General features: G+C 46.4%; 1 protein-coding gene across 1 annotated transcript in view; it reads right to left on the bottom strand.

Moving 5' to 3' along the window:
* The window catches only part of ZNF185 (zinc finger protein 185 with LIM domain), a 130,985-nt gene that overhangs the window by 21,851 nt on the left and 86,163 nt on the right, over nucleotides 1–22,971 (bottom strand). The window contains exon 20 of the mRNA XM_073360542.1: nucleotides 10,784–10,897. Within this exon, the coding sequence (XP_073216643.1) occupies nucleotides 10,784–10,897 (114 nt within the window). The remainder of the gene's footprint in view (nucleotides 1–10,783; nucleotides 10,898–22,971) is intronic.

Raw genomic sequence — 22,971 nt, 5'->3', positions numbered from 1 at the left:
AACATTAAAAAGGGCTCTATCCATATCCAAATTAGATCCCGGCGGTCTATAGCACACCCCAAGCACTATCCCAGGGGAGGCTCTAATAGTTTTCTTCCCCAATTTAATTTTTGCCCAGACGGACTCAGTCATATCGATTTCATTGTTTCTTATTTCTTTACATTCCATCTCATCATTGATATACAGTGCTACTCCACCACCTTTACCTTTATTTCGGTCTTTCCTGAACAGAACATACCCTTCAATACCTGTAGCCCAGTCATGACAACTACTCCACCATGGTTCTGTTATCCCTATAATATCTGGTTTCACTTCCTGCATCAGTAGCTCTAGTTCCTCCATTTTGTTACCGAGGCTCCTCGCATTAGTGTACAAACATCTTAATTTTTGCTGTTTGGCCTCACTCACATTCTGTACTCTATTAGGCATGGTCATTTTACTACCAGTATAACCTATTAGACTTGTATCTACACTGCCCTTCCTCCTACCCATGGCTGTATCCACTCTTACTTCATTTTCTTTCCTCTCAATGCTAAATTCTGGCGTGGAGATAACCTGGACATCTCCCAACCATCTCCCCCTAATTCCTAGTTTAAAGCTCTCTTAATCAGTTGTGCCAGCCTCCATCCTAGAAGTCTATTTCCTTCCCTACTCAGATGAAGTCCATCCCAAGAGAACTGTCCTCTATCCATGAATGCCTCCCAGTGGCCATACATCCCAAAGCCCTCCTTATAGCACCACTGCCTAAGCCATCTGTTGATAGTCATAATCTTGTCACACCTTTGTTGCCCTTCTCTAGGAACAGGCAGAATCCCACTAAAGATCACCTGAGCCTCAATTTCTTTAAGCGTCTTCCCCAGCCTAGCACAGTCTCCCTTAATACTTTCCAGCGAGAATCTAGCCGTATCATTTGTTCCCACATGAAGGATAATTAGGGGATTCTTTCCTGCTCCCTTTAGAATCCTTTTCAACCTCAGGGCTACATCCTGTATTTTAGCACCTGGAAGACAGCACACCCTCCTATTCTCTGGATCAGCTCTGGTTACAGGCCTATCTATTCTTCTCAGTAAAGAGTCCCCAATCACATAGACCTGTCTTTTCCTAGTGACGGTGCTATTCTCCAGTCTATCCCCTGTTCCCTCTGGCTGCAAGTTCTTTCCATTCCTATTCTCCCTTGTAATCCTCTTTAACCCATCTTGTATCCTCCTGGGGCTCATATTTGGTGTAATCTCCATTAACTCTTCCCCTTTTCCTATAGGACTAGCTGTTCTTCTCTTCTTCCTTGCTCTTCAACCTTCAGTGACTACCTACTGAGCCCCTTCTTCATTTTCCAACTCTGCATACCTATTCTTAAGCTCTATTTCTCCTTCACTAGCCCGTCTTTTCCTCTGCCTGGTTCTTTTAGTCATATGCTTCCACTGATCACTTTCCTCACCCAGCAGTCTCCCCTCAGAATTCCTCAGTCCTGCTTCCATCTGCAAGTCTGAGCTTTTCCCTTCAGATACCTCATGTCTTTGCTCCATAATCTGCTCAAACCCCTTCCTAAACTCTACCAGACTTTCCAGCTGCATCTCCAAACCTCGGATCTTTTCCTCCATCAGCTCTATCAGACGGCATTTCATACAGACAAAACTCTTACCAGGTGCCCCCTCTAGGATCATGTACATACCACAGCTTCCACATCCAGTCATCTTCATTGTGTCTTCCGCTACATGGGTCACTCCCACTGCTACCTCTGTATCTGTCATTGCCTTCCCACCTAAATCCTGTTAATCTGGGAAACACAAACCACACCAAAACACCACCACCCACAGCAAAAAACAAACACCACAAGACAAACTCCCCTTTCAAACTCCCGTTTACAGCTCTGTTTGCTAGCTCCTGTGCTGGTGCAGCTGTCTGTGCCATTGCCTGACTGGCTGCTACCTTTTAGGACCCCTAGTCAGAGAACCCTGCCCCCTAATCAGGGCTCAGCTTCTCTCCCAGCACAAAGCCCCTACAAGTCTCTACACATACAAATACTACCAATACAAAACCAAACACAAATACCGTCTCCTCCAACAGAACTCCCACTCAAACTCCCCTGTTTACAGCTCTGTTTGCTAGCCAATACAAGAAGGGTCGGAGTCCAGGGTTCTGTCAGTGACCACTGTAGCCTCCATAGTGGACTGTGAGTGTGGGCAACAGGATGTTCAGTTGAGGGGCCTGGGGCCCAGGCTGGTCTCACTGTCTACTCCATGAGGTGCAGATCTCTGGAAACCTGCCTGGTTTTCTTGAAAGAACAGCAGATACAGCACCTCGCTTTAATGTGCCAAGACCCAAAAAGCAGCACATGTGGGCAAGGGTGTGTGTCACTATTTGGGATAGACACCCTACTGATGGGCAGTGCATAAAGCCCGGCATGCCACAGGTGCCTAGCACTGAAAACATTACTAAATAACTAAAAACAAAATAAAAAATGAAAGGAAGTCTAAGCAGGAACTAACTACTATTTCCAGGAAAGATAGAGAGCTAAACTAGAAGAGCAGTCAGTAATAAAAGCCATGAAGTAATCTGCACAGGGAGCTCTGACGCAGGCGGTGAGAAGGAACTGTGGGGGTTGAGTCAGAGCAGCCCTTTTATAGCCTCGGGAGGGACTACAAGGAGATGCAAAATGCGTGTGCCACCCCAATGAGTACTGGTACAGAAAACTCTGCAGCTCTGGTGCTCTTGGCATGCACACATTGGAGTGGAATACACATGCGCAACCATTCGAAGAAGAAGAGGTATTTCAATATACAGAAATAGGACATAATGCTAACATTGTTCAGAAAGCAGCAATCACGGGGTTGGTCTACACTACAGACTTTGTCGGAATAACTACATCGCTCGGGGAAATCCACACCCATGAGCGACACAGTTATACCAACCTACACCCCAGAGCAGACAGCGCTATGTTGGCAGGAAGGCTTCTCCTGTTGACAGAACTACCATTTCTCAAGGAGGTGAAGTACTTAGACTTTATCTACATTGCCAAGTTTTTTCACAAAAGGCAGCTTTTGGTGACGAAACATTGGAGGTGTACACACTGCAAAGTCAGTTTCGGTGATGGAACTCCTCAGTTTCAGCAACATAATAAAGCCACCTTGACAAGAGTCAGAAGGCTTTTTACACAAAAGTTTTATCACCAAATTGCCAGTGTTGAAACCATGCTTAATTTTGTCACTGTAATTTGCCTCCAGAAGGTGTCCCACAATGCCCATCCTGACCGCTCTGGTCAGCAGTTTCAACTCCATTGCCCTGCTGCCAAGTAAGCAACTGTCTGCCCATCCCACTTTAAAGCCCTGGGAATTTTTAAAATTTCACTTCCTGTTTGCTCAGTGTGGAGAGCTCACATTGCATCTTCCCAGGTGTCCAAGGCGGCTCCAAGCAGCAAATGCTCTCCTGCTTGGAGCAATGTGGAGCTGCTCGATCTGCTCAGTATCTGGGCAGAGGAGGCAGAGAAGTCCCTGCTGCGCTCCAGCTGTAAGAATTATGCCAGATTGCGCGCAGCTTGCGTGAAAAGGGTTATGATTGGGACATGCAGAGCAAATATCAAGGAGCTGAGGCACGCGTACCAGAAGGTAAAGGAGGCAAACCGTTGCTCCAGTGCTGCGCTCCAGACCTGCCATTTTTATAAGGTGTTGGACACTATCCTCAGTGGCACCTCCACCTCCACCCCCAAGAGCCCAGTGGATACTTCGGCGGGTCTGGAGCCAGCAAAAGGTGGACATAACCCAGAGGAGGATGTCATGGATGAAGAGTTGGAGACAGAAGACAATGTGGAGCCCGTGGAAGGGTCACTTAGTGCTGTGTCCGGTCAGGAGCTATTCTCCACTTCGGAGGTGTCTAGCCAGTCTCAGCCGTCGTTCTCCAGTGAGCAAGAAGCAGGAGAGGGGACCCCTGATAAATGGTTTTGCTTTGGGTAGTGCAGAGATGGGTTGAAGGCAGAGAAATGTGCAAGGCTGGCTCAGTTCCTATGAGCTGGACATCTCCCAGTGCATCTAGGCAGCACAGCAGAACAGGGTGTTGATGCACACCAAGATTTCATCAGAATCCTCAAGAGAGAACTCTAGGAAACTTTCCTGGAGGTACTTGGCAATCCTCTGCTGAAGGTTCCTTGGCAGAGCTGATTTGTTCCTTCCCCCATTGAGGGACATTTTCCTGCACCATTCTGCAATCACTTGAGGAGGGACCAAAGCGGCACACAGGCGAGCGGCATAGGGGACAGGATGGAAGCCACAAGCAAATAGTAGATGCACCCTTGCTTCCCTGGTTACCCTCAGCAGTGAGATGTCTGCTACAATGACTCCCACCTGTGGAAAAGGGTGGGACACCTTAGAATATTGTCCCCCGTCAAGTGCCCCGAGACCCTATAATAGTGCTTTTCTTCCATACCCTGGAGTAAACTCACCGTGCTTGGGATGTTTGCTGGCACGTGTGTCTAGGGTCAGCGAGAACGTCATTGGTATATTAGCAGCGGTATATTTTACTGAACTGTTTCAGTGCTGTATGTATACTTAACAATCATGCTTCTGTGTATTGTTCCTTGTGCTTCTCCAGATCTGTCCTTGAAAGACACCCCACACACACTGGCTGAGCATCTCAGACGGATAAGAAAGTATCCAAGATGGAGCAAGGAAGATATGTTCAGGTAGGCGGTGCAGCTCTCAGAAGCAGAGAAGAGAACGCAGGCAGTGTTGGGAAAGCGATAGGCAGGAAAGAAAAGAAAATGAGATGTACAATAGGGATGCAACAGAGAGGATGATAAAAGTTTTGGAGCAGCAAACCGACATGCTGCAGTCCCTCATGCTGCAGACTGAGCACATGTGTGCCCGCCCTCCCCTTCAGCACATTCAGAACTCTTTCCCATGCCCTCCCCAAACACCACACGCACATTCCTTTCAGATTTCTGTGAGTTCTCACTTTCCCATGCACTCCACCCCCACAGACACCTTCACAAATGATAGCTGGACTTACACTCAGCTCTGAAAGTCAGCCCTACCCTGGTACCTCATTCCCATCCCTTCCCTCCAAGAATGTGTGTTTGTCTGTATGTGTGTGCTGTTGGGCTTTTTGTTTTTGTTTTAAAAGAAAAGTTCTTTGACAGATAAGCACTCTTTATTTGTTTCCATGCCAGTTATGTTAGCAAAAGGCATCAACAAATAAACAAGCTCTATAATCTTTTGTTTACATTGAATCCTTGGCCTGAACAATCACAAGTGCTTCCTAGCCTAGTAAAACTTGACTTCATTAAGCACTGCAGTCCCAAGCATAGTAACAAACATTACTCGTTCTCATTTTCAAAGCGTTGCTGCAAAGCCTCCCTGATTCAAATTGCCCCATGTTGTGCCCCTCTAATAGCCCTGGTATCTGACTGCTTAAAATCAGCAGCCAGGCAGTCTGCCTCAGCAGTCCACCGCTAAGCAAACTTTTTGCCCTTACCTTCACAAATATTATGCAACATGCTATGACCATGGAAATATTTTCCTCACTGAGGTCTAACCGGCCATAAAGGCATCACCAGTGCACCTTTAATCTGCCAAACGCACATTCCACAGTCATCCTGCATGTATTCAGTCTATTGTTGAACCTCTCCTTACTGCTATTTAGGTTTCCCGTGTATGGTTTCATGAGCCTGGCATTAAGGGATACACTGGGTCTCCCAGGATCACTATGGACATTTCAACATCCCCTATGGTGATCTTCTGGGCTGGAAAGAAAGCCCCTGCTTGCAGCTTTCTGTGAAGGCCGGTGTCCTGAAGATATGTCCATCATACACCTTTCTGGACCACTCCACGCTGATGTCAGTGAAACGGCCACGATGATTCACAAGCACCTGCAACACCATGGGGAAGTATTCCTTCCTATTGATGTACTCCATCACAAGGTGGTCCGGTGCCATAATTGGAATATGTATGCCATCTATCACCCCTCCACAGTTAGGGAAACCCATTTCTGCAAAGCCCTCCACTATTTAATGCACATTGCCAAGAGTCAGGGTCTTTTGCAGCAGAATGCGATTAACGGCCCTGCACATTTGCATTAATGCAGCCCCAATGGTTGACTTCCCCACTCCAAGCTGATTTGTGACTGACCAGTAGAAGTCTGGAGTCGCCAGCTTCCACACTGTGGTCGCCACACACTTCTCCACCATCAGGGCAACTCTCATTTGGGTGTCCCTGCACTGCAGAGCTGGGGCAAGCTCAGCACACAGTTCCAGGAAGGTGGCTTTCCTCATCCGAAAGTTCTGCAACCACTGCTCGTCATCCCAGACCCGCATAATGATGCAATCCCACCACTCAGTGCTAGTTTCCCAAGCCCAAAAGTGACTTTCCACCGTGTTCAACTGTTCTGTGAATGCCCAAAGCAGTCTAATGTTGGCCATATCCATGTCGGACAGCACGTTGGGCAACTGTGATTCCCGTTGATTTTGGAGCTTCAACATGAACTCCACTGCCATTCACGATGTGCTAGTGATAGCTGGCAGAGCAGTCAAGAGCATCGGATCCATGGGACATTGAAAAATGCCATGAACTGAAGACAGAAACATATGGAATGCTGGGACGGAAAGCAACGCATTGTGGGAGGTTGAGTTCAGATCCATGATGCACTGCGATCCCCTCCACCTTCCCATAACACCTACTGGCAGAAAGTGGAGAGCTGAACTGTGGGATAGCTACTCACAATGAATTGCTCTCACTGTCGATGCCCGAGGTGTGGATATGCTATGCGGACAGCATATAACAGTGTGAACACACAACATTGATTTTCTTTAAATGCTTTTTGATCATTGACCAAACTCTCCATTAAATAGTTCTGCCACTGTAGACATAGCCTTTCACTGATGGGAGAAACTCTGTCACTGGCATAGGTAATGTTTTCACTAAGCATTACAGTGGCGCAGCTGCATCGCTGTATGTGTAGACAAGCCTGTGGTTAGCGATCCCGACTTCTCACTTTGCAAAGCTTGGTACATTTATTCTATGGCTCTACGACTCTCATATCTAGTCTCTCTGGTGCTGCTTCTCTCCTCATAACCTGGGACAGATCTGCCCAACAACATCTACAGCACTTGGTACCTGAATCATTTTAGAGCGCAGTTCTGTGCACTGAGAAAAAATGGCAAAGCAGGGTGTGACAAAGTTCCTCCTCTTCCTTGGTGGGTCCTGTGCTTATTGGCGGATTTTCTCGCCTCAGAGGTTCACAGCAGCCCTCAGTAGGGCCACTTTCGTGGCTCAAACCTGCCGTTCACTCAGTTAGCCTCATCACTGGCCAGCATGGGGAAAAGAAGAACAATCCCCACAGTCTCTGCTGATCCACCTAGTGGATTGGGGCACAGGCCAGAGACCTTACCTTCTGGTGGAACCCACAGTCCAGTTCAACTCCTCCGGTATCAAGTAAGGAGTTGGGGGGATGGAGGGATGTGGGGAACCCGGGCCCGCCCTCTACTCCGGGTTCCAGCCCAGGGCCCTGTGGATTGCAGCTGTCTACCATGGCTCCTGTAACAGCTGCGTGACAGCTACAATTCCCTGGGCTACTTCCCCATGGCCTCCTCCCTACACCTTCTTTATTCTCACCACAGGACCTTCCTCCTGATGTGTGATAATGCTTGTACTTCTCAGTCTTCCAGTAGTACACCTTCTCACTCTCAGCTTCTTGCGCCTCTTGCTCCCAGCTCCTCGCACGCACACCACAAACTGAAGTGAGCTCCTTTTTAAACCCAGGTGCCCTGATTAGCCTGCCTTAATTGATTCTAGAAGCTTCTTGATTGGCTGCAGGTGTTCTAATCAGCCTGTCTGCCTTAATTGTTTCCAGAAAGTTCCTGATTGTTCTGGAACCTTCCCTGTTACCTTACCCAGGGAAAAGGGACCTACTTAACCTGGGGCTAATATATCTTCCTTCTGTCACTCTCCTGTAGCCATCTGGCCTGACTCTGTCACAAGGGGTAGTCAATGATTGTTTCAACAGGGGCATTTAAAAGGTAGGGCAGAGCAAGTGACAAAGTGGTCACTTGTGTTTGACATGTGTCTTGTGTGTTTTTATCTTCCTCTCTCATTTCATTGGGTGGGACTGGGGAGGGAAGGTCTGATGGGGTGCCCACTCCGAACAAGGCCCAAAGGGGTAAATTAGGCCCATTAGCCTACGGGTCACATGTGGAGGAGAGCCAGGGAGTGCTAAGGCCTAGTTTGCTGATGAAGTCCAGCTGTGGGAGGAGCTGGCCAGGTTTATAAAGCCAGGAAGCTGGCAACAGAAGATGGCTCCAGGGAAGTTGTCTGCAGTCACTCCCTGGGAAAAGAGAGAGGTATTGGGGCATTAGAGAGTAGCCTACAGTTTGAGCTGGTATACCCAGAGAAGTGAGGGAACCAGAAGCTGTAGGAAGGAATCCAGGGAAGAAGCAACAAGGGCTGAAGGAAAGCAGACCACTGTTGCAGGTAAAGGGTCCCTGGACTGGAACCTGGAGTAATGGGCTGGCCCAGGTTCCCCTGCCAGCCACTGGGGAAGTGACACCATCAGAACAGTGCTGGCGAAAACTGCCTGAGACTGTTTGTGTGGAAGGACTTTGGGAAACCCCCAGAAGGGGAAACCACATTGTAACCCAGCCAGATGTCTGAGTCACGAAGAGGAGGCTGCAGTTCCTGGAGTGAGAGGGGCTGCAGTGTGAGACAGGATGGATGAAGACATCGCCAGAGGATGGTGCAACGCCTGGCAGAGCTAATCCCCAGGATGGCCAGGAGGAGGCGCCACCTGCATTGAGTGAACCCCATCACAGAGGGGCAGGTTTCTCTCTTGCCCAACAGCCTGTGAATGGGTATAGCTCAAACATGAGTGAGTCCCTTAGAAACCTGAACAATCCCTCTTGCCTCATTCTGCATTTCCTTGTGATGAAGGGCAAGGATCTACATTTTGGGACTGTCGAGTGCATTCTCAGATATCTCGCACCCTAATTCCATTGGTTATTACTACCTACAGGTACAAAAATGTGTATGTGTCTGCTCTCACACTGGAGACAACAGGACAAACCCCAACCATAACCAGGAACTAACACTCTCAAATCTGTTTTCAGTTTCCTCTTTCCCAAAACATCTGGCACCTCTTTGACATAAGCAATCCCATTGTCCCACTTGCCTTTGGAAGGCAGGTTCTAAACTCTCCATATATGGTGAGCCCCCATGGTTAGTGTCTGTGCTAGTGATGGTGTTGTCTCTGGAAAATGACATGGACCTGAGAAAGAAGAGAAGCATGACTTGTGGGAAAGGGATTCAGGAGTTTGCTTTGTGGGACTAAGTAACTAGCATTCAGAAAACACTTTCATGCTGGAAAAACACATGAGAAGCCTGGAGCCAAAATGGGCTCTAAATCCCAGTTTGTCAAACAGACTCAACAGTCCACATTTCTATGGAAAATAAAAATTCAAGTCAAGATTTCTGCCCATAAATGGAGTCACAGCCATAGAGTCACAGAATTTAAGGCCAGAAGGGACCACTAGATCATCTGGTCTGATCTCCTGTATGTCACAGGCCACCAGCACCACCCAGCATCCACACACTAAACCCAACAATCAAAATTAAACCAAAGTATAACAGCCCACATAAGAGTAAACTATTGTGTGCCATAGGCAGAGAGTAGGAGACACCAAGATGCACCAGAGCCCGATGCCTTTGTAATGGCAGGAAAATGATTATGTGAGATATAGCCAAATAGTCCTGGCATGTGACCCGGACCCACACACTGCAGAGGAAGGTGAAAACTCCCCAACATCACTGCCAATCTGCCTTGAGGGAAATTTCTTCCCAACCCCATGTATGGTGATCTGTTAGACCATGGCATGTGAGCAAAACCAGCTAGTCAAGCACCTGAGAGAGAATTATCAGTGCCACCTCAGAGCATTGGCCCACTCCATCCAGTGTCCCATCTCCAGCTGTGGCCTACTCTGAAGGAAATCAAAAAATACCCAGAATACATTGGGGTAAAAAAATCCCTTCCTGACCCCTGCAGGTAACCATCTGAAGCCTGAAGCCTGAAATTTTAGGAACACTGGACATGAACCATAAGGGATCCCACCATCACAGGCAATCCCATCATACAACCTCACTCACAAATTTGTCCAGCTCTCTCTTAAAAACTAAGTGCTTACATTGGTAAATATATTCTTAGGTTGTGTATAAGCTTTGGGGCAAATTCCACCCCCAGTTATGCCCAATCAGTGCCACTGAAGCCAATGGAGTTGCAGGGGTGTAACTGAGGCTGAAATGTGGCCTTTCACATAACTGGTAGCTGGAAGATGAGGAAAGGGAATCAATCCCTAACTCAGGGTGGCCAAAGTGTAACTAGCAAGGCTACAAACTTCTAAAATGAGAGTCCTGTGGCTCCCATGATCTTTAATTTGGATGCATGGCCCAGAGACTACAAGTCCCAGCATTCCTTGCATATTGGGCCATGTCTCCATAAGCAGATCCCACCTCCATATTTAAGTTGCAGGCCTCTGCATCCAGGTCCATTTTATGCACAGTGGGTGTGACCCTGGGGCTTCTGGCAAGAAGTCAGTGCAGCCCTTGGCTGGGCAATGTTTGGGTACCTCAGGCCTCATTAATGTGAGTGACGGATGATTTCGCCCCTACTCTCATAGAAAATGTACTGTTACCAATGTCAGGCAATGGAGTGAGTATTCCACAGACAGCATCAGCCAGGGAAAGGATTTAATTATCCTCGTGTGTGGAGAAACTTCAGTGTAAAACAGGGCATGAATTCCCTGTCTCCTTACTGTGCCGTGTTCTCGTCAGGCTCAGTGTGCTTTCTAGTGGTAGGAGGCTCAGATTGGGTAGTAGATATGTTCTCATTCTCAGCATCCTCAGTATTGCCCTTCAAGGGAGAAAGCCTAGGGGAGAAAATAGAGGTTTTCTTAAGAACATGTGAAAAATTAATATATTGGACTTGTGGAAATCTATTCCAAAGATGGGAACCATCAGGCTGAAAGCTGGAAAAATATTATGGTGGGCTTCAGCTTTTCAAAGTTGCCTCAGAGATTTGAATGTACAATTCCAACTGAAATGAGTGGGCATGAGGTGTTTAAATCCCCTAGCTGGCTTTGAAAATCTTAGCTAAAGGCCTGTTGTCTGTGAGAGTCACAGAGGGAAAATATTAGCCATTGGAGCATTTACTTCTGCCAGACGTAGGTTCCTTCCTGCTAGCATTGCTCTGATTCCCTCCACTGACACAAGCCCCACAGAAAAACACACATATTGAACACAGAATCTAGGCAGTGTCCTTGAAGGCCTGGATAACACTGAGTTACATCTCTGGGCCAAACTTCTGCTACTCACTAATATTCACTGCATCATACTGATGTAAATGGGTAGAGCTGGGTGAAATTTTTTGGGTGAAAAATGCGTATTTCGTGTCATGAGTGTTCTGAGCCTGATGAGTCATCAGAGATAATTCCCTGTGAGTCCTAAGGGCCCAGCCAATCCATAAGCAAGGGTCTGACCAGGTGACCCCGAGGCAGGTACATAGGTTCCTAATGGAAGCAGCCACCCAGGCGCTGCCTTCTAATTTTCCCGGAGAATGCTCAACCCCCAGTCAGCCCCATGCCCCTCCCCCACTCCACCCCTTGCCCCAGGGCCCCATCCCATCCCGCCTCTTCCCACCCCCACTCCACGCCCACCCCACCTCTTCTCTCCCAAGTGCAGTCTGTCCCCACTCCTCCTCCTCCTTCCCAGCACCTCCTACACGCAGCGTGTAGAAGGCACTGAAAGGGATGGGGAGGAGTTGATTGGCAGGGGCCGCCGGCAGGCAGGAGTAGGGAGGAGGGGAGCTGGCTGCCGGTGGGTGCTGAGCACCTGTTAATTTTTCACCATGGGTGCTCCAGCCCTGGAGCGCCCACAGAGTCAGCACCTATGGCAGCCACTTCAACCTGCCCAGTGTTACTACTTTTTTGGGATACTCCCAGCTGCCTGGTAGTTCTGAGAGACTGCTCCTCCCCTGTCCCTGCTCCAACCACAGCAAGTTGCCTGGCTGTCCTGACATTTGGTGACACTGAACTGTTGTGCTAATTTCACCAAACTGTTTGTTTTGGGGGGGAAATTCCAAAAAAATTGAAAGATTCTGTTTTTACATCTTGGAAAGGAAATGTTTTGACTTTTTAGTTTGAAAACATTCCTTCCCCCCTGTGACATTCTATGCCTTGGGAGAACCGTACTGTAACCCCCATATTCTTCATTTTCATATAATCGTGATCTCACATATAAAGCATGACTTGTAAGGTATCAGGGGAAAGGTTTGAATCTGCTGAAAGTCATTTCTCTATCCATATATGTGTATCATTAATTCATATGAAGTTATGAGAACTGTGTTGTATGGTGGTCACTAAAACCTGCTGTAAACTGGGAAATCAGCCAGATATTAGCTCCCCAGAGGCTAAGGAAAGTATTAGCTCCCAAGGAAAGTAATCAACACCCGGGCAGGGTATCAAATAGCCCATCAACAGCCATTGTCCAGCAAGGGAGCTACAGTGCAATGACTCACCTGCATGAGGCCTCACCAGGGGAATTGCTCAACCTTGCTTGGAGAGACTCAGCAATGCCACACAGACATGCCTGGACTTGTGTTCTACAAGCACATGGACTGAGAGTATAAAACAGGCAGAGTGGACACATACTGGGCCCTTCTCCTGCCCCACCTATGCTGCAAGCAACCAAGACACTGAGAAGAAGACAAGACTCCAAGACAGGAGACTGGCCTAGGTTTAAGGAACAAACCTGTATATTAAGGTCTACAATATCCAGTGGGGTGAAGTGAGCTGTAGCTCACAAAAGCTTATGCTCACATGAATTTGTTAGTCTGTAAGGTGCCACAAGTACTCCTTTTCTTTTCACTTAATTGAGTTGTTGCTCAGTCTAATTAGGTTGAGAGTTCAGACTGCGTGCTTATATTAATTTTATTCTGGTAACCACTCTGACTTGTTATGCTTTGACTTATAATCACTTAAAATCTATCTTTATAGTTAATAAATCTGTTTGCTTATTCTACCTGAAGCAGTGTGTTTGATTTGAAGTGTGTCAGAGACTCTCCTTGGGATAACAAGCCTGGGACACTGCAAGACTGGTATAACTGGACACTGCAAGACGGAGGTTCCTAGGGTTGTGTCTGGGACTGGAGATATTGGCTAGTGTGCATGAACAGTCCAGGAGTGGGGGTTCTCACTGCAGTGCAAGGTAAGGCTGGCTCCCAGAGTCAAGGATTGGAGTGACCTAGCAGACCACTGGTCCGGATAACACCAGAGGGGAACGTCACACCTCCCCACCCCAACTTTTCTAAATTGCCAGCAAATGGACAAATCCTTTATTTACCCAGCTCTGTTGATGGAGTGATGTGGTTTGTTACTCGGAGCAGAAACTGGCCTTTTGACTTTTCATTGGACAATGTCTGAACTTTCATCATCCAAATTGCTCTCCTGTGACATCAGAGTTGGGATTGCCTGGTGTTATGGCTCATGGTTTAGGCTAAAGCAAAGGGGTTAGAGAGAAATGCATTTCTGTGGTTTTGAGTGGGATAGGAATAAAATAAGATGGAGGAATTATTCAGCTGAGTAACTAACTTTGGTGTATGCATTGTTGTTGTAGCTACATTGGTCCCAGGATATAGAGAGACAAGGTGGGTGAGTTAATAAAAGATATTACCTCACCCACCTTGTCTAGCTAACTTTATGTTAGTCCCACTGATTGATTACCCTCTGTGACAAAGAGCCAGAAAGGGTTACACAACTAGCAGGCTAATTGACCCAGATTCAACCTTTAGAGACATTTTACTAGATAATGTTTGTGGTTTTGTGTGTTTACATACATATTGTTAGAGGTTAACAATATAACCAAACAGTTCCTGTCTATTGCTGTATTCTGTTAATTCAGAGATCAAAAGGAGATATTAACATTTAAATGAACTGTGAATGTAGTGATATCACTGTCTTGATTTCTCTTTTAAGTATATAGCAAACCACTTGCAAATGGTGGGAGATAAGCAATTGCCTTATGTTAATCCATGTAGCTAATTACCGGAGATGTTTAGGAAATAGGTTACTTCAAAAACACTATTGTTCGCCCAAGGACCTCATGCAGTCAAGACGCTGCCCAGAAAATGTATAAAAGCCTTTTGGGACCTGATCCTTTCATCTCAAATCTGCTTATGCTTCATCAGGGGAAGTTTGAGTCACAAGATTGAGATCTCCGCTTCCATTCCGGGTTACCCTGATATTGAACATTGGACTGAACCTATGGACTAATTCTAAAAGAACTCTTTGCAACTCTAAAGCTCACCATCTCTACTATGAAACTAACCTTAGAACTTTATTCATGTCTGTATGTATAATGATCTTTTAACCAATACTCTCTCTTTTCTTTTTATTAATAAATTTTAGTTTAGTTAATAAAATTTGGCTATAAGCATGTTTTGGGGTTAGATTTAAAATATTAATTGACCTGGAGGTAATGTGTCCATCCTTTGGGATTGGTAGAACTTTTATATGATGAACAAGATTTTCAATCCTCATCATATTTGACTTCGCTGTCTGGGTGAGAGCCCAAAGCCTGAGTTGCTTCAAGATAACTGTGTTATCGGCTTCTGGGTAACCAATATGTTATTATAAAAGCTGTTTTGTTGCTAGCTTCATGTATCTAAGCATTAGAATAACCACTGGTTTGGGGGCTTGTCTGCCCCATTCTTTATAGTTTGCTCTAAGTGAGTAATTTTGGCGTTGCCCCCCCCCCGGGACCCCGGTCACACCAGTTTGTAGTAGTTTGTGGTTCTATTACTCTCATGTCTTATCTCTCTGGAGGCGCTTCTCTCTCCACACTCTGTGGCAGAGCTAACAAAGAAGGAGAAAACCCATTAACACAATATCTGAACCACCTGACGGCTAAGCTAAATGCACAAAGAAAGAGAAGTCAGTCAAGGTCTTGTGTCAATGGGGATCAATTTCAAAATTGTGCTCCAGGATGCCAAGCAACTGACATGGGGACTGATCCTGAAAAGAGCAGAACACCTCCCAAAAGGGACATGCATCTTCAGTTCCCATGAATTTTCAGTGGAAGTGCAGAGTAATGACTATTTCACAAGATGGGATCAGCACCTTGTAGGCACACGGCTCTAATCCTATTTTAGACACACATCTAGACACATAGCGCTCTAAGTCTGTGACCTTAGATTAAGGCTGAACTTTACAAGGATTCTAGTTGGATTTCTGTAGGTTTCCTGGAAATTAACATTATGCTTCTGCATCATGTCCAGCCCCAACTCACAGGACACGAGGGCTATGAATATGGTCCACAGAATCTCTAGTGTCCACTTATGGTATTTATTGTGAATTTTGCAGAATGATGATAATTCTGTACATAAAAACAGCCATACTGGGTCAGACCAAAGGTCCATCGAGCCCAGTAGCCTGTCTTCTGACAGTAGCCAATGCCAAGTGCCCTAGAGGGAATGAACAGAACAGGTAATCATCAAGTGATCCATCCCCTGTCCCCCATTCCCTGCTTCTGGCAAACAGAGGTTAGGGACACCATCCCTGCCCATCCTGGCTAATAGCCATTGATGGACCTATTCTCCATGAATGTATCTAGTTCTTTTTTGAACCCTGTTATAGTCTTGGTCTTCACAACATCTTCTGGCAAGGAGTTCCACAAGTTGACTGTGTGTTGTGTGAAGAAATACTTCCTTTTGTTTGTTTTAAACCTGCTGCCTATTAATTTCATTTGGTGACCCCATGTTCTTGTGTTATGCGAAGGAGTAAATAGCACTTCCTTATTTACTTTCTCTATACCACTCATGATTTTATAGACTTCTATCATATCCCCCTTAGTCATCTATTTTCCGAGCTGAAAAATCCCAGACTTTTTAATCTCTCCTCAGATGGAAGCTGTCCCATACTTCTAATCATATTTGTAGCCCTTTTCTGAACCTTTTCAAATTCCTATATTTTTTTTTTGAGCTGGGTTGACCACATCTGCACGGAGTATTCAAGATGTGGGCATACCAAGGATTTATATAGAGGCAATATGATATTCTCTGTTTTATTATCTATTGGGGGGGAGGGATAGCTCAGTGGTTTGAGCATTGGCCTGCTAAACCCAGGGTTGTGAGTTCAATCCTTGAGGGGGCCATTTAGGGATCTGGGGCAAAAATTGGGGATTGGTCCTGCTTCAAGCAGGGGGTTGGACTAGATGACCTCCTGAGGTCCCTTCCAACCCTAACCTTCTATGATCCCTTTCTTGATGATTCCCAACATTCTGTTAGCGTTTTTGACTGCCGCTGCACATTAAGTGGATGTTTCAGAGAACTATCCACAATGACTCAGATCTTTTTCTTAAGTGGTAACAGCTAATTTAGACCCCATCATTTTATATGTATGGTTGGCATTATGTTTTCCAATGTACATTACTTTGCATTTATCAACATTGAATTTCATCTGCCATTTTGTTGCCCATTCATCCAGTTTTGTGAGCTCCCTTTGTAACTCATCACAGTCTGCTTTGGACTTAACTATCTTGAGAAGTTTTGTATCATCTGCAAATTTTGCCACCTCACTGTTTACCCTTTTTCAGATAAATTATGAATATGTTGAATAGGACTGGTCCCAGTACGGACCCCTGGGGGACACTATTTACCTCTCTCCATTCTGAAAACCATTTATTCCTACCATTTGTTTCCTATCTTTTAACCAGTTACTGATCCATGAGAGAACCTTTCTTCTTATTCCATGATAGCTTACTTTGCTTAAGAGCCTTTGGTGAGGGACCTTGTCAAAGGCTATCTGAAAATCTAAGTACACTATATCCACTGGATCACCCTTGTCCACATGCTCGTAGACCCCCCTCAAAGAATACTAGTCGATTGGCAAGGCATGATTTCCCTTTCCAAAAATCATGTTGGCTCTTCCCCAATGAATTGTGTTCATCTATGTTTCTGATAATTCTGTTCCTTAGTATAGTTTCAACCAGTTTGCCTGGTACTGAAGTTAGGCTTACCAGCCTATAATTGCCAGAATCACCTTTGGAGCCTTTTTAAAAAATTGGTGTCATATTGGCATCAGAAGTTGATGTAAATGATAAGTTACCTAAAAAGAATGGCTCAGGTTTGAGAATCTCCCTCACATCCTCCGTTGTGAAGACTGATGCAAAGAATTCATTTATTTTTTCCGCAATGGCCTTATCGTCCTTGAGTGCTCCTTTAGCATCTCGATCCTCCAGTGGCCCCACTGGTTGTTTGGCAGGCTTCCTGGCTCTGATGTACTTAAAAATTTTTTTGCTACAAGTCTGTCTCCTTTTTCCATCTCAACCTCAGTCCAAGTGTATACATTTTTAATATATAAGGCAACACCTCCTCCCTTTTCCCCTTCCCTTCCATATGTTGCAAAACGACATGGATATATCTGTTTGTTAGATCAGTGGTTCTCAACTGGGGGTCTGTAGCCCCTGGGGGTGTGTGAACCCTTTCAGGGGGGCTGTGGGGCTCTGCAGCTAAAACTCAGAGCCCGAGCCCCAACACCTCCCTTGGGGCTGAAGCCAGGACCTGCGGGGTTGAAGCCCCAATCTCCAGCACCCATGGACAGAGTTGGGAGGCACGGAGGTGTTGCCCACCCTGAAACTACACTGCAAGAGCAGGGCAGTTGCTGGACAGCTCCACCCCCCAGCACACACCTCCTTCTCTCCCTGCCCCCTGGCCAGGTCAGAGGCTGCTCTGGCTAGTGCTATGAAGTAGGTAGCTGCAGCTTTCCCTCGTCTCCTGTTGCTGCAGGGGGTTGAAGCTGTGTCTCAGCTCCCAGCCCCCTTTGCTCACACAGCTGGAAAGAGCTGTCCGGGTTGGGGGACCTGGCTCCGTGGCTGGCAGAGCCCTTGGGGAACAGGGACTGCAGGGGAGCTCTCCGGGCACACAGTCCCTAGCTACCTCCCTGCCCGCACACAGCCCCTAGCACGCCTCTCTCTGCATCCTGACCTACTCCCCCTGCCTGCACATAGCCCCTAAGTACTCCCTCCCTGCACCGAGCTACCCCCTCCCTCTTCACCCTGAGCTATCCCCCTGCCCACACACAGCCCCCAGCTACCGTTCTCCCTGCACCTTGAGCTACCCCCATGCCTGCACACAGCCCCTAGCCACTCCTTTCCCTGCATCCTGGGCTATCCCCCTGCCTGTACACAGCCCCTAGCTATCCTCTGCCCACACACAGCCCTTAGATATCTCTCTCCCTGCACCCTGAGCTGTTTTCAAACTTTTTGAGCTGAGCCCCCCACCTTTGAGTTATAATTTTTGGTTCTACCCCCTCACACACACACAACTTAGACAGGCTGGGTGGCCTGTTGAGGTGAGTCGGGTGGAGGTGACGCTCCCCCCGTGAGGAGCTGGCTCGAGCCCCACTGGCCCCTGCCCACCCAAAATAGAAGTCAAACTATACCTACGCCTGAGAGCCTCCCCACCCCAACCCAGAGCCCCGAGTCCCCCGTTCCCCACTGGGCCCTGGAGTTTTTATAGCATGTTGTGGGGGGCCTCAGAAAGAAAAAGGCTAAGAACCCTGTGTTAGACATATGACAATCAATTAAGTTTGGGGACTGACACATGCATTGTAATACCTCTGGTGGTCACCCTTCTATGACACTACTGCTGACAGCTAACGTAGTCACCTATGTGATATCAACAACCCTTGCTATCACAACCTTTGGTATACCCTACACCAGTGGTTTTCAATCTTTTTAAATTTGTGAACCCCTTTGGAAATCTATTATCTGTATATATAGTTGAATTCTGTTCAGTCAGTTTTCAGTCTAAGTCTTTTGCGGACCCCTTAGATATAGTTTAGATCACAGGTTGAGAACCACTGTCCTACACACTGAACTAGGAGTTACAGCTCTGCTTCCATGTCTCCCCAGAACAGCTGACTGTGACACTCTGTACCCCAAAGCAACACCCTGGCAACCCCATATGTACCCTGGTGATATAATTATGATATGCTTTGTACAAAGTATGTCTTGTAAGGTATCATTTTAAAAGTCTTAAACTGTTGAGACATTAATATTCTGTTAAATTGTGTGTGCTATCATTGTATGTGGAGTTGACATAACCATACAGCTAAGGGTAGCCCAGAATTTCTCCTTACCTGTAAGGGGTTAAGAAGCTCAAATAACCTGGTTGGCACCTGACCAAAAGGACCAATGGGGAAAGAAGATACTTTCAAATCTTGGTGGAGGGGAAAGCTTTTTTGTGTGTATTTTATGTGTTCTCTTGGGAAGCGGAGAAGCATCAGGTCAGAAAACTCCTTCTCCTATAAACCATCCTAAAAGTCTCTCATATTACAAAAATTGTAAGTAAAAGCCAGGCAAGGCATGTTAGATTATCTTTTGTTCTGCTTGTGAATTTTTCCTTTGCCGGAGGGAGGTTTATTCCTGTTTTTTGTAACTTTGAAACTAAGCCTAGAGGAAGTTCTGCTGTGTTTCTGAATCTTTTGTTACGCTGTAAAGCTATTTTCCATCCTGATTTTACAGAGGTGATTTTTTACCTTTTTTTTAAATAAAATCCTTCTTTTAAGAACCTGACTGATTTCTCTGTTGTCCTAAGACCCAGGGGTTTGGTTCTGTGATCACTTTGTAACCAATTGGTTAGGATATTATTCTCAAGCCTCCCCAGAAAAGGGGGTGTAAGGTCTTGGGGGGATATTTTGGGGGAATAGGAACTCCAAGTGGTCCTTTCCCTGATTCTTTGTTAAATCACTTGTTGGTGAAAGCATACACTTCAAGGGCAAAGAATTTGTGCCTTGGGGAAGTTTTAACCTAAGCTGGTAGAAATAAGCTTAGGGGGTCTTTCATGCAGGTCCCCACATCTGTATCCTAGAGTTCAGAGTGGGGAGGGAACCCTGACAAGAGTTACAAAGTTTTGCTATCAAAATATGTTGTGACGTTGGAAACACCCACAACCAGTCTTTCAGGTACAACAATGAAGAAGCCAGATAGTGTTGATGGCCCATTAAGCGGAATCCACAGCACCAAAATCTATCACAGGATCTGTGTACAATGAATCTGTGTACCGGGTAGAATTAGTGGGGGAAGCAAAAGTGGATGGGAATCTGGGAGGCAGTGACCATGAGTTGGTTGAGTTCAGGATCCTGACACAGGGAACAAAGGTAAGCAGCAGGATACGGACCCTGGACTTCAGGAAAGCAGACTTCGACTCCCTCAGGGAACGGATGGCCAGGATCCCCTGGGGGACTAACTTGAAGGGGAAAGGAGTCCAGGAGAGCTGGCTGTATTTCAAGGAATCCCTGTTGAGGTTACAGGGACAAACCATCCCGATGAGTCGAAAGAATAGTAAATATGGCAGGCGACCAACTTGGCTTAATGGTGAAATCCTAGCGGATCTTAAACATAAAAAAGAAGCTTACAAGAAGTGGAAGGTTGGACATATGACCAGGGAAGAGTATAAAAATATTGCTCGGGCATGTAGGAATGTTATCAGGAGGGCCAAATCGCACCTGGAGCTGCAGCTAGCCAGAGATGTCAAGAGTAACAAGAAGGGTTTCTTCAGGTATGTTGGCAACAAGAAGAAAGCCAAGGAATGTGTGGGCCCCTTACTGAATGAGGGAGGCAACCTAGTGACAGAGGATGTGGAAAAAGCTAATGTACTCAATGCTTTTTTTGCCTCTGTTTTCACTAACAAGGTCAGCTCTCAGACTGCTGCGCTGGGCATCACAAAATGCGGAAGAGATGGCCAGCCCTCTGTGGAGATAGAGGCGGTTAGGGACTATTTAGAAAAGCTGGACATGCACAAGTCCATGGGGCCGGACGAGTTGCATCCGAGAGTGCTAAAGGAATTGGCAGCTGTGATTGCAGAGCCACTGGCCATTATCTTTGAAAACTCGTGGCGAACCGGGGAAGTCCCGGATGACTGGAAAAAGGCTAATGTAGTGCCAATCTTTAAAAAAGGGAAGAAGGAAGATCCTGGGAACTACAGGCCAGTCAGCCTCACCTCAGTTCCTGGAAAAATCATGGAGCAGGTCCTCAAAGAATCAATCCTGAAGCACTTGCATGAGAGGAAAGTGATCAGGAACAGCCAGCATGGATTCACCAAGGGAAGGTCATGCCTGACTAATCTAATCACCTTTTATGATGAGATTACTGGTTCTGTGGATGAAGGGAAAGCAGTGGATGTATTGTTTCTTGACTTTAGCAAAGCTTTTGACACGGTCTCCCATAGTATTCTTGTCACCAAGTTAAGGAAGTATGGGCTGGATGAATGCACTATAAGGTGGGTAGAAAGCTGGCTAGATTGTCGGGCTCAACGGGTAGTGATCAATGGCTCCATGTCTAGTTGGCAGCCGGTATCAAGTGGAGTGCCCCAAGGGTCGGTCCTGGGGCCGGTTTTATTCAATATCTTCATAAATGATCTGGAGGATGGTGTGGATTGCACTCTCAGCAAATTTGCGGATGATACTAAACTGGGAGGAGTGGTAGATACGCTGGAGGGGAGGGATAGGATACAGAAGGACCTAGACCAATTGGAAGATTGGGCCAAAAGGAATCTGATGAGGTTCAATAAGGATAAGTGCAGGGTCCTGCACTTAGGACGGAAGAACCCAATGCACAGCTACAGACTAGGGACCGAATGGCTAGGCAGCAGTTCTGCGGAAAAGGACCTAGGGGTGACAGTGGACGAGAAGCTGGATATGAGTCAGCAGTGTGCCCTTGTTGCCAAGAAGGCCAATGGCATTTTGGGATGTATAAGTAGGGGCATAGCGAGCAGATCGAGGGACGTGATCGTCCCCCTCTATTCGACATTGGTGAGGCCTCATCTGGAGTACTGTGTCCAGTTTTGGGCCCCACAGTTCAAGAAGGATGTGGATAAATTGGAGAGAGTCCAGCGAAGGGCAACAAAAATGATTAGGGGACTGGAACACATGAGTTATGAGGAGAGGCTGAGGGAGCTGGGATTGTTTAGCCTGCAGAAGAGAAGAATGAGGGGGGATTTGATAGCTGCTTTCAACTACCTGAAAGGGGGTTCCAAAGAGGATGGCTCTAGACTGTTCTCAATGGTAGCAGATGACAGAACGAGGAGTAATGGTCTCAAGTTGCAGTGGGGGAGGTTTAGATTGGATATTAGGAAAAACTTTTTCACTAAGAGGGTGGTGAAACACTGGAATGCGTTACCTAGGGAGGTGGTAGAATCTCCTTCTGTCATAAATATAAAGGGAAGGGTAAACCCCTTTGAAATCCCTCCTGGCCAGGGGAAAGCTCCTCTCACCTGTAAAGGGTTAAGAAGCTAAAGGTAACCTCGCTGGCACCTGACCAAAATGACCAATGAGGAGACAAGATACTTTCAAAAGCTGGGAGGAGGGAGAGAAACAAAGGGTTTGTGTGTCTGTCTGTAGTCGTTTTGGCCAGGGACAGAACAGGAATGGAGCCTTAGAACTTTTAGTAAGTAATCTAGCTAGGTATGTGTTAGATTATGATTTCTTTAAATGGCTGAGAAAAGAATTGTGCTGAATAGAATAACTATTTCTGTCTGTGTATCTTTTTTGTAACTTAAGGTTTTGCCTAGAGGGGTTCTCTATGTTTTTGAATCTAATTACCCTGTAAGATATCTACCATCCTGATTTTACAGGGGGGATTTCTTTATTTCTATTTACTTCTATTTTTTATTAAAAGTCTTCTTGTAAAACACTGAATGCTTTTTCATTGTTCTCAGATCCAAGGGTTTGGGTCTGTGGTCACCTATGCAAATTGGTGAGGCTTTTTATCCAACATTTCCCAGGAAAGGGGGAGTGCAAGTGTTGGGAGGATTGTTCATTGTTCTTAAGATCCAAGGGTCTGGGTCTGTAGTCACCTAGGCGAATTGGTGAGGCTTTTTACCAAACCTTGTCCAGGAAGTAGGGTGCAAGGTTTTGGGAAGTATTTTGGGGGGAAGGACGCGTCCAAA

Source organism: Lepidochelys kempii, chromosome 9, assembly GCF_965140285.1.
Source record: "Lepidochelys kempii isolate rLepKem1 chromosome 9, rLepKem1.hap1, whole genome shotgun sequence".
Lineage (NCBI taxonomy): Eukaryota > Metazoa > Chordata > Testudines > Cheloniidae > Lepidochelys > Lepidochelys kempii.
The sequence above is the reverse complement of the archived record's forward strand: the minus strand, read 5'-3'. Positions and strand labels throughout refer to the sequence as shown.